Raw genomic sequence first — 15,586 nt, 5'->3', positions numbered from 1 at the left:
TCATGCTAAATAATATAGACTTAAAATCAATACCAATATGCTGTTTAAAAGCTTCAAGTCAACCTCCAGGTCGCTGGCAACACCAGACACACAATACTGTGAGGCTATAATTAGGCTGTATTGATTAACCAATTATCCCTCAGTGGACCATTATGAATGATGATGATCTATTGAATGAATGATCTATTAATACTGATTTCATTATTCAACTATTAGTCAATAATATTAAAGGGGCCCCTTTTTAATAATGCCGTCTTCATTAGAATTGTCACCAGACATAGAGTGACTGGGCCGTTCTTTCTGCGTATCTTGACACGCTGTGAATTCTAATGAAATGAAAAAGAGAAAGATAAGAAGAAATAGAGGCAGGAGGAGTCCAAGGCTGAGGCTGCACTGTGTCAAACCCCAGACACCCTCATTGACTCAGTTTATTCAGTCTTTAAAATCAATCTGATGGCCTCTGGATTTAAACACAGTAGTGGTTTACTAATTCTACTTTGGATATGGTGCACTCTCAGATTGCAACTCCACATTAGCTTTACACACTCTTATCTATTATCTCTTCCAATTTGCATATTTGCAGTGAGACATCAAAGTTCTTGTAATACAGCTCTTGTGACTGAATTGATATGTGTAGACAGATTAGTAGTTCGGCTCTGTTTCACTCCTAAGTTTATCTTTTGTGAGTAAATAAAGCGGAAAAACCTCAAAACTATTCTCGGGAGGAAATATCTCTAGGTGGTATAATGCAATTAGCTTGACCAGTGACTGAGAGTGTTTCCTGTCGATGAACAAATGAGCCTATTCATGCTTCTAATTTTCCAACTCACTGAGTGAATCAAATTGAAGAGTCCCCACTGTGCTTCTTCCATCGGTAATCACTGGGTATCAACTCACCTCCAAATAATACATCTCTCCTGACCCGGATAGAGGTCTCTGATAACTTTCCAGGTTTATTAGAGCTGTTAACACAGACAATGAGATCTCACTTCAACTTCCTTTGTCACCTTACCTGTCACTTATTCATATGAGACATCCATTAGAGCAGGCATTTAAATCAAATCAAATCAAATTGTATTTGTCACATGCGCTGAATACAACAGGTGTAGACCTTACAGTGAAATGCTTACTTACAAGCCCTTAACCAACAGTGCAGTTTTAAGAAAAAAAATAATCACAAAAAAAAATACTATATAAAATAATAAGAAATACAAGTATCAAATAATTAAAGAGCAGCAGTAAAATAACAATAGCGAGGCTATATACAGGGGGTACCGGTACAGAGTCAATGTGCGGGGGCACTGGTTAGTCGAGGTAATTGAGGTAATATGTACATGTAGGTAGAGTTATTAAAGTGACTATTCAAGTTTAAGAGGTACCTCCAGAGTAAAAGTCCTCCAATGGTACTGTTCAGAATGTTAATGAGTAAACTTGAGATAATATAAGGTATTGGGATTCAACTAAAGTAAGTAGGCCTATAGTGTTCATATTTACTCAATATGGCAAAAGCCTAATTTAGTCAAATCTCATGTTTGCAATAGTTTCTGAATCTCACACAATTCTTTCTGTCAAATCCGCTAAAGGTGTAATATAAAAGCACTCACAAAGGCAGTTGCTTGGGGACAAGGTTTAGGGACATGTCCTCAGTACAGTGTTATGTCCCCCCCCCCAGTGTGTGTGTGTGTGAAAGGAGAGAAAAGGTAACCCCCTCTGGCAAGAGAGAGTGATTGGCAATCGCTTCCTCTCGACGCCAGCCCTGTCACGCCTCATCTGGGGAAGACACCCGGCCGTTATGTGTGTCCTGACAAGGTGTGGACTTATTTAACATGAAACCCAAGTATTCCAGAGCTTTTGACTCCACTGAAACAAACGTGTTTATCGTCCGATGGCGTCACCTGGCATATGAAGACAAACAGGACACTCTGGTGTCTAGAGACAGGCCATACATCCTGCTCTTTCCCATTAGCTTATTATCACACACTCTTCTCCTCTCCTCTCTCCTCCCCTCCTCTCCTCCTCTCCATCACTGCAGTCTCGCCCTCCTCTCCTCTCCTCCGCAGGAACAATGCGTAGCTGCACTACTTAAGGACCCATGACCACACGCATTTAGATATGTCACCACTTCAATCTGCTTTAGCAGTAGGCTTAACTCCAAATTGAATGTATCTGCTTCACTTGCTTGTAATGTGATCTATCCAAGGTTTGACCACAGTGTTATGGGTTGTGTGTGTCTCGTTATTCAATCTTAATGCATTTTCAGTGTCGAAACAAGTAAAATCCATTTTGGGCATCATTTGATATTCATATGCTGGCTAAAAGATATGTGACTCAGCTCAGATTCCCTGAGTAAAGGAGGGAGGATAATCACAGGTAATGTAATGTACTACGTTTAAAGCCATTTATAAACATTTATAGTATAGAAATATAGCAATCACAAAGATACACTAGATTTCAAAACTGCAATATACTTTAAATACAGTTCAGTGAAAGTATTTAAAATGGTTTAGTGCATATATTTTATAAATGGCATACAGGCCCTACATCTTCTCGGCTGTTTTCAGTGGTATCTGTATCGGTACCATTGACAATCATTTCCCTCACCACAGAAATATACATTTAGTTTAGAATCATGCATGTTTTATTTTTGTTCTGTACGCATCTTAATATTTGATGGACTAACCTTTCCTTGAGGACATTCGAGCACCATTGGTAAAAAATCATACTCTCTCTGACGCACATAGTTTTCTGTTGCTAGAAAACCACTTAATATTACATTTTTTGGGAAGCAATTCTATCTGCTGGACTGAACTGCTCCTTACTCTACCATGTTTCTTAAATTAAAGGGCTCATATTTTCCCCAAAAGACCCAAAGGATACTTTTTCTTGTTCTCCATTTCACTTCTCCTAAGAAAATAGAAAGCAGTCACACTGATCTGGGGAAAGAGCAGGACAAAGCCCATGTGAACACAGCCAATTTCATGATGAATTATGAGGTAATAAAATAAATAGGTCATGGGGTTTCCATATGGGTAAAAAGGTAGCCAAGAGGCTAGAGTCTAAAGGCAGAACTGACAGGCCTAGCTGAGAAGGCGGGAGAGAGGGAGAGAGGATTCAGGATTCATGCACGGCCCATCATCTCTCCCATTGTTGACTTAACCAGCTGCGGAAGGTGTTACAATATTCGAATGAGTTTTGGAGACGCATGACCGTGGTAACTCACCTCTCGCAGTGACTGTTAAATTTAGCCTGAATGCAATGTTCTTTCATAAGAGGAATTTTACTTTGAAATGCATTTTTAAATATTTATGACCAGGGTGCTGACTGTGGAGAGGGAGAAGAGGCTTTTCTTGGTCATACTGGTTATTGGGCACAAATCTGATCCTTTGCCAAGGTTTAGCCTCCCCTCCACTCTGAGTGAGTTCAGTACTGTTTTGCTATTATACTGCAGGCCATTCAGTAGCAGATTGGCCCTTCAGGCTCCTTCCAAGGCCTTATTGTTGGCTCTGTTGTTGCCTCTTACCATGTCGCATTAGGATAGTGAAATACATTTTTACACTTTATTCATTTAGCAGACGCTCTTATCCAGCAATTAGGGTTCTTTCACTTAGTCGGCTCGGGATTCAAACCAGCGACCTTTCGGTTACTGGCCCAACACTCTTACCTGCTAAGCTACCTGACGCTCGTTGAATACTGAAATAAACAAGGGTGTCATACAATGCTACAGTAATACAAGGCATATGGACCCAAACAGGGTAGCTTAAAACAGTGCCCGGCCAGCAACACCATTATTATTACTCCTCTAAGCAAGTAGGCAAGTATTTAAATATATTATTATTGTCTCTCACAACATCCCCAACAGCCTCGTCCACTGAGTCCATGGTGGCTATATTCTACCCACAGTGCAACCCCTCTGATTCACTTTGACCTATAACCAAACAGGCTGCTGGCTCTTTTAGGGTGGAGGGGGCAGTTTAATTCTGACCAAGGATGAACCCCCTGCCCCCTGGAAGCCTGAGTGTCCTGATTGACCTCTCTGTGTGCTTAAAGCTAACTAACCCAGGCCTTGTCTGACCCTGGCTCACCACCCAACCAGCAGCACACTAACATGGCATCTGATCCTACGGGTCAGCACCCCAGGCAGGCTGTAAACCATGTGGAATCCAGCTCCAACATTACACCACTCACTGGAACTAGCACGCCTAGCGCTTAGCTCGGCAGAAGGCATGTGAGTAAGTGACCAAACAATGGCTCAGTTAACTGACAAGACAAGCATATTCTTCACATTTCAGTGAAGCAGATGTCTTTCATTTTTGCAGATTTTATTAGCCTGCCGCTACCACCTCTGTTCTGGCTTTGTAATGCTAGCTCATTGAATACTGTTGTTTAGTGAAGCATAGTACTGTGCCTGTTTTGGTCCCTGAGTTGTAACATGTAAAATGGTGTGTGTGTGTGTGTGTGTGTGTGTGTGTGTGTGTGTGTGTGTGTGTGTGTGTGTGTGTGTAAGACTGTAGCTACATATGAAGATACTGAGGTCCGGACCTCCATATTATTATTATAAAAATAAAAAAATCACTCAGTCGGGGTCCCAACTTACTGTTGAGAGTTAGAATAATAAAATACACAAGGTGCAATTTCGAAATTTGGTTGTGCATCAGCAGTTTTTGTCTTGTTATGCCACCTCACACACAGTCACTCAATTAGCCCATGTAAGTAAACAAAAATAGATTGGTAAATGAGTCTAGTTAGTCTAGCCAGCTATCTAAACTTGTAGTAATCATGGCAGAATTACCGACTGGGCACGCACGGCACGTGCCCAGGGGCCCTGACCTCCAGGGGGCCCCCATTGATTTTGTTAGTCACTTTCGCTCAGATATAAACCTCTTGAATTACACAAAAAAAAATGTATGCACGCATGACTGTAAGTCGCTTTGGATAAAAGCGTCTGCTAAATGGCATATTATTATTATTATTATTATTATTATTGAATGATAGTGCAACATTTTGATTTCCGCCTAAATAGACATACCCAAAAGTAATTATTTTTCATGAGATGGCCATAAACAATAATTGGTAATGCTGCATAGTTTTAGAAAGGTCTGGAACTCACCTTTCTGGTAAAACTTGTTATAAATTGCTGAGGTATACTCACTTTTGAGGACACAAGCGCAAGTCATAATACTAATATTATGAAAACTCATATGTTATTTTATTCCTATTCAACAAAAGTGGGGCAATAGAGTTTTAATTATAAATGACTTACTATAAGATTTCACCTTTCTTATAACTGTAAAATAAATATGATCATATTTAGTTACGGTACAATATTGGCAACATTTCATATAAATGAAATGTTCTCTGAGTTGCGCTGAGACACCATTCAAATGTGTGCAGACTCGTTACAACTTCAGCTTTAAGTGATTTCATCCGTCTGTGACCAAAAGAAGTTGGTGTTGTTTAAATTCTATGAAATTATTTTGTCTTTTTCCCCTTTGAGAGCTATAAACCCACCTGAGAACATTACAGCGAGATGAAACTATTGTTGCATCCACAAGACTCTCCCGTTCCATATGCGCTACTGCAAGCACAGCTGGGAGTTTCACAGGCACAGGAAATCTCACAGCTTCGCTTGCAATAGCGTACAGTATATGAATCGGGACAACCGGCGCTTTTAGGGAGTGTAAGGCAATTGATGTTGCGCCGTTCACAGAGTGCGCTGTACAAAGACATATCGGTTGGAACCTGGCCAGAACCGCCCCAAGTCCCCTATATCAAACATGGCAAAAATCTGTAGAATTGCAGCAAATTAGGTGTACAACTGCAACAACAAATAAAGGTCCTATAAAGCAAATGTATTTGTTTACCTTTTGTTAATAAAATACTTGATCTGCTAAGAGAGCCCTCTGTACGTATTCAATTATAGTTTTTAATCCCGTGCTGAGTTAATGTGTAGCGGCTAATTGTATAGCTAATAGGCTATGTGTTTGTAGGTCGACTGAGGTGAATTAAGTTACAGCAATGTGATAATGGCTGGGGTAATTTTTTCTTGTTTTTGCTGTTCTCCAAATAGCATTTCAGAGGTTTTACGGCCCTGTGTGTGTGTGTGTGTGTGTGTGTGTTGCAGTTTACATGGTGATAGAACTGTCTTTCACTCTGTATTGTCTGGTATAGGCTCCTATCTGTTTCAGTTCCATTGCTGTATGTATATGGTGGACTTGTGGTTGTGTGTAGTTTCCGTGTGTTTCTGTTCTGTTTGTAGTGTAGCTAGAGTCAGAGTCAGTGCTGCCTGCCTAGTCCAGTCTTGGGGCTCCAGCAGATTGGCTCCGCTCTGTTTCAGAGGGGGGCTAGGCAGGCAGGCAGGGTGAATGAGCTGGGGGGTTGATTTCACACTGCAGTTGGCAGCTGCTCTTCCTGCAGTAGGGACCCAGCACACACCCCAAGGGTCAGACTCACTGGCCTGGAATCCCAGCCTGCCTGCTTGTCTGTCTGCTTCATGACAGAGGCAGCAGAGGAGGCACAAGCCCAAAATGTGAATAAATAAATCCATCTCACGTCACGGTGGATGCCAGCGTTTACACTGAGGGCTGATGCATCACAGATACACAGTGACGCTCCACTATGCTCCTGTGATAAATGGTGTGTCTCCGCAGTGCATCCGGTTTACAGCAAGCGCACAGTGTTTTATCTTTGATCTACCAGACTTTGAGAGGAAGGGGCATCAGAATATTAAGTGTAAGAGTGCAAAAGTGCATCCTGCATTTGGACATTGATGTAAATCTTTACGTTCACTGTTCGCGGCAGCTGATTTCAGATCACGTCATTCTAAATGATAATCGTGGCCATCTGTCAAACTCTTTTTAGCATTGTGCACATACAAACACACACACACACACACACACACACACACAACACACACACACACACACACACACACACACACACACACACACACAGACAGACAGACACAAACACACCACATGATATGGGGGGCTCACCTGTGACTTTGAGCTCTGTGGTCCTTCTCACCACCCGGCTGCCATACTTGAGCTCACAGGTGTAGTTCCCCCCGTCGTCCTCCTGCACCTCAGGGAACCAGATGTTGGTGGTGTTCACCATGATGGAGCTCCGCCATGTCTTCTTCTCACACTCCTAGACAGACAGGACACCACATCAACACCACACACACCATGTTACATCATGTCACTTTCAACTATTTTTAGTTTAGTTTAATAAGATACCCATTAGTCCACCAGAGCTGACCTTCATCGGTTCATATACAAAGACTAGCACTGCAACCCAAATGGCATCCTATTCCCTATACAGTGCACTACTTTCGACCAGAGCCTTATGGGAATTTTCAGAGAATAAGGGTTGTTACCTTAAACCAGGTCATCTGGGGCTGCTTGTAAGGGGCGAGGTAATCCTCGATGTCGGGGCAGTTGATCATCTTGCTTTTAGTGATCTCGGCTTTCTCCAGGTGGCGTATTTTACTGTTGAAGCACAGGCCCTCGTCATTCTCCTCCACCGCCAAGGACATGGACACCTTCATGCAGTAGGTGGAGTTTCTGCAGGCAGGGAGCATAACACAGGAGGCTTTATGTTTCCCCAAGTTCACCTCTAGCCAACAGTCATCACACACACAAAAGCACACATCGATTTCTCCAGGTGGTTTCATCTATAAACCAGCAGAGATCTTAGACACTGCCATTCATTCCATCAATGCCTCCCTGCCTGCCTGTGATGATGTGAAGTGGGGCCTCTTTTTACTTTTTTAGTTTCCAGGTAACCAGATCAAGAACAATGGGCTAGTTGAACATGGAGGTTACCTGAATGGAATATTTCAAAATGCTTCAATTAGTAAAGAGATGTGACTCCCCCTGAAGTGGCAAGAGCACATACTGTATGGAGAATGAATTAGCATATTATTTCAATAGGCAGGCACCAGCCAGATGTACAAGTCTCCTTCAGGGACGCCTGTGTCAGGGCAAGTGGCACCCAGTTCCACACGCAGCTACTGCCATGGTTACTACACAAGGCTACAGTACAATATGTAGAGAGTGACTGCTGCATCCTCCCCCAATTGAAAATGCATGAGGGCCTTCAGGCATGGGATTGCCCTGCGTGGTGTTGTGTGTCAGCCTCTCAAACGCTAACGCTCCCTGAACCTCCACTAGCGAGTTCAGTCTGTTTGATGCAAAGATTTAACATTTCGGCATGAAACATTTAGCTGGTTTTAGACTTGGACATCAGGCGGGGTTTGTGTTTGTGTGTGTGTGAGTTTGTAGATTGTCTGACATATCTGCTGTTTTGTGTGTGTAGAATTCCTGGCTGCGGTCCCAGCCAATAGAGATGGAGAGTACAGCTGTCCTGGGTTCCTTTATTTACTCAAGTAGAAAATGAACTATGACTGAAATACTGTTCACAAGGGTGCTCACGGTGTTTGGTGACAACAGTCTAATACCGTGACAAATAATGGACAAACAGAGGACAGATGTGTGAAGTCACTTAGGACAAAATGAGGAAGTTATTTCCACTGATCTGTTACTGACAATTAGCTGGAAGTTAATCACACTGCATAACTATTGTGCAATCCTGATCCGACTGCTGCCACTGCATTAATAATTCATCACTACCCTCCTGCAATTACTTTCAAATGAAAATGCTCAGGTTACACCTCGCCAATTGAATTATATGCTTAATAAAGAGGTATTTGTGTTTTTCACAGTTCATGTTTACATCTGTTAATGTGAGGTTCAAATTAATTTGACAATTAATCCAACATACAACAACTTTCAAGATGCTGCCCACCCAGGTGAGTCCGTCCGTCCGTCTGTCACATGGGTCGCATGGGTCAGTGTGCCCGGGCTCTTAACCCTCTTGAGACATGATTGAATAAGCATTGAGAACATCCATTAGCCTGCATGACTTCCTCCCAGGCTGATTTCACATGTAATTTCCCCTACACAGGTTTCCGTGTGAGCCGGGGCACAGAGAGCCAAACTGTGTACATGCACTCATAGCAGAGGTCAACTGTGCATCAGGCTCTATCCACAGTAGATCTCAATAAATTACCATAACACATTAACGGTGCTATGTAGTTTCCTATATCGTTAGAGGACCGGAGGTCAAAGCAGGAGCCCTTAATTGCAGTGATCTGACCTTGGAGCTCTATGGGGTAAATCTCCATAGACGACCGAGAGAGTGACTGAGACCCTGCTGCAGGTAGGTCGGCCATGTTGTTCTGTTCTGCTGCTTTGTCTCAGAACCACCTGAGAAAGTACATAGCCTGGGAACAAACATCTGGAAGAGGCTTGTCTGTGGAGATCACCTGCGATTTGTGTCTCAGCAGCAGTGACATCGCAGCTCCCAGCCCTGGAGGAGGAGACATACTGTACACGGGACAGCTCTCCAGGGAACACTGCCACAGGCATTGCACTCACACAGGGAGAGGATGAGGAGGAAGTTGGAGGTGAAATCGATTAATTCACTGATAATGAACCTCATTCTCTTCCTTTCCTCCACAGGCCTTAGCTCTCATGTAACACTCTCTGTGGCTGGAAGACGGGCCTAGGAGGACCCAAAGGCCAATTATACTGACTGACAAAAGTGTTGCTCTATGAGCTTCATAGAAATGAGCACTGTCTGCCACTGTGATTTGACCTGTTTTCATTATGGATCGTCCGCTGAGATGGCCTATACCACAGAGAGCAGAATCTTGGCACTGTTGTCTAATACTAACACACATTTTTCATTGAGATTAAACATTATATTTAATGAGAAGGCACTTGTCCATCTGTTTGTCAATGATGGAAAAGGAATAAAAGCTAATTATGTAGGTTAGTTTGAAATGGTTGATTCTATTGGTATGAATTATGACGCAACGCTAAAGCTTTATGAGCTTATGAATGGTTTTATCACGTCCCCAGGTGCTATAACAAGTCCCTCAAAATCTCTATGGAGAAACTTTCCTATGCAATCTCCTGCCTCGCTTGCTCTGGAGTTTGAAAATAACACAGCAAACTCGTTGAACTTAATAAAGGGGCTTAATAAATATGGATTTCAGAGAGGGATAATTTTACAGATGTTTATTTTGGCCTACATTTAGAATCTAAATGTAGGCCAATTCCATTGATTAAAATGGGGTAGAAATTATATTTCTACCATTTCCCTGTAAGAGAGGGAAGAAGAGATACATTTAGTAAAGTTTTAAAGAGGAGTTCTAAATATTTCAGAGAGTATGAGCCACCAATTTAATTTCAATAGGAACCACTCTAACTAAGAATTAACCATGATGGCCCAACTCCTTTAGCTATTAAACCTCCGATGTAAATGACCTTAAAAAAAATTTAATAAATAAAACTCTCTCTCTCTCTCTCTCTCTCTCTTTCGTACTACACACCGAGCAGAAACAAAATGTTACAAGGAAATGAAAAACAGTTGTTGAAAAGCCATGAAAACAAACAGGTCAATGAGTGAAAGAATCAGAACACCTTACCAATACAAACAATGATGTTTCTGTTGACTCATGGGCCATTGTTTGTGGAAAAATCTTTCCAGATCACCAATCTGCAGTGGTTGGTTCAGCCTGGATCAATGGGTTTGTGTGATGTTCAAGGTGAAATGGGTGCGTGGGTTGAAAGGGTTAACAGGTCGGCCCCTCTGGGGCTGCTATGTAGAGCAGCACATCAAAGATAGAGGCAGATTTTCTCCAGCCTCAAATATGCTTTCTGTGCGGTTGTCACACAAACACACAGTAGTGTTCTTATACAGAGGGGGCCATTGTCCATGACCATCATTGTGCAGAGTCTCTAGACAGACAGCCTTTCATCAGACACGCTGGCGGGAGAGCATGAGTCCAACCGCACAACTCAGACGTCAAAACATTTCCAAAAGATTATTCTTCAAAATGCCAATTAGGACGTATAATTAGGGGGTTAGGACAAGGACAGAGGGCAGTGGTCCAGCAAAAGACAACACGCTCCCTCTCCAATCTCTGGAGACCTGGCCAGTTAATGGCATGGACACCCCAGTATTTCAGATGACAGTATAAGTGTTCAGACGGGGAATAAAGTGGGTGAGATTACCCCGTCCCGATGAACACAGAACACAAGGCTTCACACCATGTAGTAAAGGTGCTGTGTACCATGACAAGCGGGTGGTCGTTCTCGCTAGCTATCTATCTACCCGCAGCCAGAGTCAAGGTGACTCCTCTCCTGGAGATATAACATGCTATATGTGACCCGTTTCAAGAAACTAGGCATATATCGCACATCACTACTTCACAGGAGAGGCATTTGAAATGCCTTCTGGAACGTGAACTTTCATGTGCCTTAATAACAAACTTGTATGCAATCTGTAAATACAAATAAAATGGTTAAATGATGAGCCTAGTTGGTTTAGCCACGGAAAAAGACAGGAACCTTCCCGCTAGCCATGATTGGATGGGCTGGACATGCCGAGAGATGATTTCGGATTGGTCTGCCATATAGCATGCTTCTGCCTATAATGTGAGCTGCTCAGTAGGTGAAGATAATCCTGTCTACCGCAGCTTTTTTGAAATATATAACGTTGGACTGTTCTCAACAACATGGCTGCCCTGAATTTTAGCAGGCGCTATAGACAAAGATCAGTGGGAAAAAGTTGTGATGGACTACTACTACGGTCAGTGTGAACCGGAGTGACTTGACACAATGCGGGCCAAACAAGCTGATAAAGAGGTAGTAGTCTGCCCATGATGCGTTCATCCATGTACAGTATAAGGGTAAGAGTCTAGCTACATTTTCAGATATTATACGTTTCTAATTTTGTCAAATTTTGTCAAACTGACCTACATAATTTCCCATTGTTCCTCAACTGTTAGCTAGCTAGCTAACATTGAACCTTGTTGGTTAGCTTTGGCTACCTGCAGATTCATGCATGGTGGCTAGCTATGACAATCAGTTTGTATTGCTAGTACTGTATGGGTTGGGAATTATGGTTAATTGTTTAGCTAGCTATCTAGATACATGTCTAAACAAAAGACTCCACATCGCCAGATTATTACATGACCCATCAAGTTAGCCAGGTGTGTCTGGGGGTGATTACGGCCATCTATTGTATTTCATGAACTTGTTTACATGTCTAGACAATAGTGACCCATCCACTTAGCTAGATGTGGCTGGGGGGTGGTTATAGCATTTCTTTCACATGACCCATCAATTTAGACAAGTGTGTCTGGGTAAGAATAATCAAATAATTATATATTTTTTATCTGGACACTGTCTATTTTTGATATTGCTACTATGCAAATATGCAAGTAACCATTTCACTTCCCCGTTTATACCTTCTGTATCCTCTGCATGTGACAAATAGACTTTGAGTTTATTTGATATAGTGTGTGTTTACCAGAGATGGTAATGTGGAGAACAACATGACCTGCACCAAATAGATTAGTATATAGGCCAATGACTAGATAAAGTGTATTTACATTTACGTCATTTAGCAGACGCTCTTATCCAGAGCGACTTACAGTTATTGCATACATTATTTTATCGAACCCACAACCCTGGCGTTGCAAACGCCATGCTCTACCAACTGAGCTACATCCCCTGCCGGCCATTCCCTCCCCTAACCTGGACGACGCTGGGCCAATTGTGCGCGCCGCCCCATGGGTCTCCCGGTCGCGGCCGGCTACGGCAGAGCCTGGATTCGAACCAGGATCTCTAGTGGCACAGCTAGCACTGCGATGCAGTGCCTTAGACCACTGCGCCACTCGGGAGTACACTCTATTTGTACTACTACTTTTTGCTACTACTTTCACGACTTTTAGTCTTGAAATCTTTGGTTGTTTACTACAGGCTTAAGAAGGTGTGAACAATGCTCAATGGGTGTAGACAAAGAAGAGCCCTCCAGTAGGTGTGCCAAAACATTCAAGGGCCATTTTCTCAAAAGTGGGGTTACAAGTTTATCAACTTTCAAAGCAAAATAACTTTCCCATTGTTCCTCAACTGTATCATATACCATTTTCTAGCTCTGAGACTCTACTTTCATCCAATGTAAAAAAATAAAAATAAAAAAACTTTTAAAATGCTGCTACATAAGACTGAATCGAGGCAGTGAGTCACATATGATGTTCTGCAAGTCAGGGGCTTATGACTGAACATCTCAGCCACGCTGCCTCTCTGTGAGAATCTCTATCTGTTTGACCCAGACTGAACAAAGAAAGAACAAGAGGTTTTTGCAATTTGTCTGAGAAAATAACTAAATGGGTTTTAGTTCTCAATAATACTGTCTCAGAATGTATTTTCTAACATTCACTCACAAGAGAGCAATCCATCATTGAAAAATAATGATTTTATTTTATTTGGATTGATTTTTTCTTAAAAGACTATCTACCTTTTAAGCGCAGTATCATACTGTGAAGCTTCACATTTCGAAAAGATTACTCCTAGTCTAGTATGTTGGAACACATAGTGTTTTAACATTGACTGTTGAAGTCTAGACCAGTTGTAATGTATTTATTGAAAACCTTCTGCTCAACCATTGTTTGGTAAGTTTAGTAAGATACCCATAGATAAAACAAATACATCTTAAGTAAGATTCTCTTAGATGTGATTCCATGAAAGCCAAACCAATTACTCTCCATTCCCTCTTTGTAGACATTTATAAAAAATTGTCTCAGCCCACAATAAATATAAATTAGGTTTTGAGAGAGCTTAAAAGTTGATTAATGTCAAAGCTAAAGCCTGTGTGTTTAATATTTGAAAAGAACTGGCAGGCATGGTAGCGTGGATTCAGACTGTGCCAAGCACCGAAGCGCCTTTCTCTCTGGCTCTCTCTCTAACGGGGTCCTGGATGGCCAGATTAATAGAAAGGTTAAAAACCTGGACCGCTTTGTAAGAAGAGGTCTGTGACACCCGGGCAATTGTAGAGAGGAGAACTATCTTATGAGGGGAGAAAAGAACAGGTGGCACAGATTACTCTTCAGACCTCTGTGGGAATAGTCTAGCTCAGGCTTGGCCACAGTTTAGTGAGAACACAGAAGAAAAAAACCACAAGGCAGCCGGCCTGGCCGGGCACAGTGGAAGATAATGAATATAAAAGTGCTCGGGAGTCTTTCAAGAGGCATCACTCAGACAGTGGGAACGTGTTGTATTTTTCCTCCACCTAAAGTTATTGAACAGAGCTAAATGCGTATCCATTGTTAGAGAGAAGGTGTGAAATGCCTCTCCCGACATCAGTGCTGCTCAGACTAGCCTCGCTGGAGAGAATGAGAAATAAAGGGGTAGGTGAATCTGTCTCTTGCGGTGCATTAGCCGGGCAGATTGCATCGACTCGTTGACTACTGCTTAACATGTCATGCTGGTGCTGTGGGTTACACTGGCATACAGGCATGATTAGTCACTGTTCATGTTCTAATAAAACAGAGGGCATTGCTGGTACTCTATATAACTGCCATCAAGGCCTCGATGGCAGGGCTAGTGTGTGTGTGTGCATGTGTACAAGTGTGTGTGTGTGTATGTATGTGTGTGCTATGTGTATGTACAGTGCCTTCGGAAAGTATTCAGACCCCTTGACTTTTTCCACATTTTGTTACGTTACAGCCTTATTCTAAAATGTATTGTTTTTCCCCCTCATCAATCTACACACAATACCCCATAATGACAAAGCAAAAACAGGTTTTTAGACATTTTTGCTAATTTATTCAAAATAAAAAACAGAAATATCACATTTACAAAGTATTCCATTTACATAAGTATTCCGACCCTTTACTCAGTACTTTGTTGAAGCACCTTTGGCAGCGATTAGAGCCTCAAGTCTTATTGGGTATGACGCTACAAGCTTGGCACACCTGTATTTGGGAAGTTTCTCCCATTATTCTCTGCATATCCTCTCAAGCTCTGTCAGGTTGGATGGGGAGCATCGCTGCACAGCTATTTTCAGGTCTCTCCTGAGATGTTCAATCGGGTTCAAGTCCGGGCTCTGGCTGTGCCACTCAAGGACATTCAGAGACTTGTCCCGAAGCCACTCCTGTGTTGTCTTGGCTGTGTGCTTAGGGTCATTGTTCTGTTGGAAGGTGGACCTTCGCCCCAGTGTGAGGTCCTGAGCGCTCTGGAGCAGGTTTTCATCAAGGACCTCTCTGTACTTCGCTCCGTTCATCTGTGCCTCGATCCTGACTAGTCTCCCAGTGCCTGCCGCTGAAAAAAATCCCCATAGCATGATGCTGCCACCACCATGCTTCACCATAGGGATGGTGCCAGGTTTCCTCCAGACGTGATGCTTGGCATTTAGGCCAAAGAGTTCAATCTTGGTTTCATCAGATCAGAGAATCTTGTTTCTCATGGTCTGAGAGTCTTTAGGTGCCTTTGGCAAACTCCAAGCGGGCTGTCATGTGCCTTTTACTGAGGAGTGGCTTCCGTCTGGCCACTCCACCATACAGGCCTGATTGGTGGAGTGCTGCAGAGATGGTTGTCCTTCTGGAAGATTCTTCCATCTCCACAGAGGAACTCTAGAGCTCTGTCAGAGTGACCATCAGGTTCTTGGTCACCTCCCTGACTAAGGCCCTTCTCCCCCGATTGCTCAGTTTGGCTGGGCGGCCAGCTCTAGGAAG

The 15,586-nt window shown here is 42.6% G+C and overlaps 1 protein-coding gene across 1 annotated transcript in view; it reads right to left on the bottom strand.

Moving 5' to 3' along the window:
• The window catches only part of LOC311107952 (X-linked interleukin-1 receptor accessory protein-like 2), a gene marked incomplete at both ends in the record, with an annotated part of 286,318 nt that overhangs the window by 102,243 nt on the left and 168,489 nt on the right, over window positions 1–15,586 (bottom strand). Inside the window, 2 exons of the mRNA XM_084150578.1 lie at window positions 6,993–7,146; window positions 7,376–7,562. Of these exons, the coding sequence (XP_084006704.1) occupies window positions 6,993–7,146; window positions 7,376–7,562 (341 nt within the window). The remainder of the gene's footprint in view (window positions 1–6,992; window positions 7,147–7,375; window positions 7,563–15,586) is intronic.

This window comes from Coregonus lavaretus, assembly GCF_964263955.1.
Source record: "Coregonus lavaretus genome assembly, chromosome: 32".
NCBI lineage: Eukaryota > Metazoa > Chordata > Actinopteri > Salmoniformes > Salmonidae > Coregonus > Coregonus lavaretus.
Note: the sequence above shows the minus strand (reverse complement) of the source record. Positions and strands in the feature narration are given on the sequence as shown.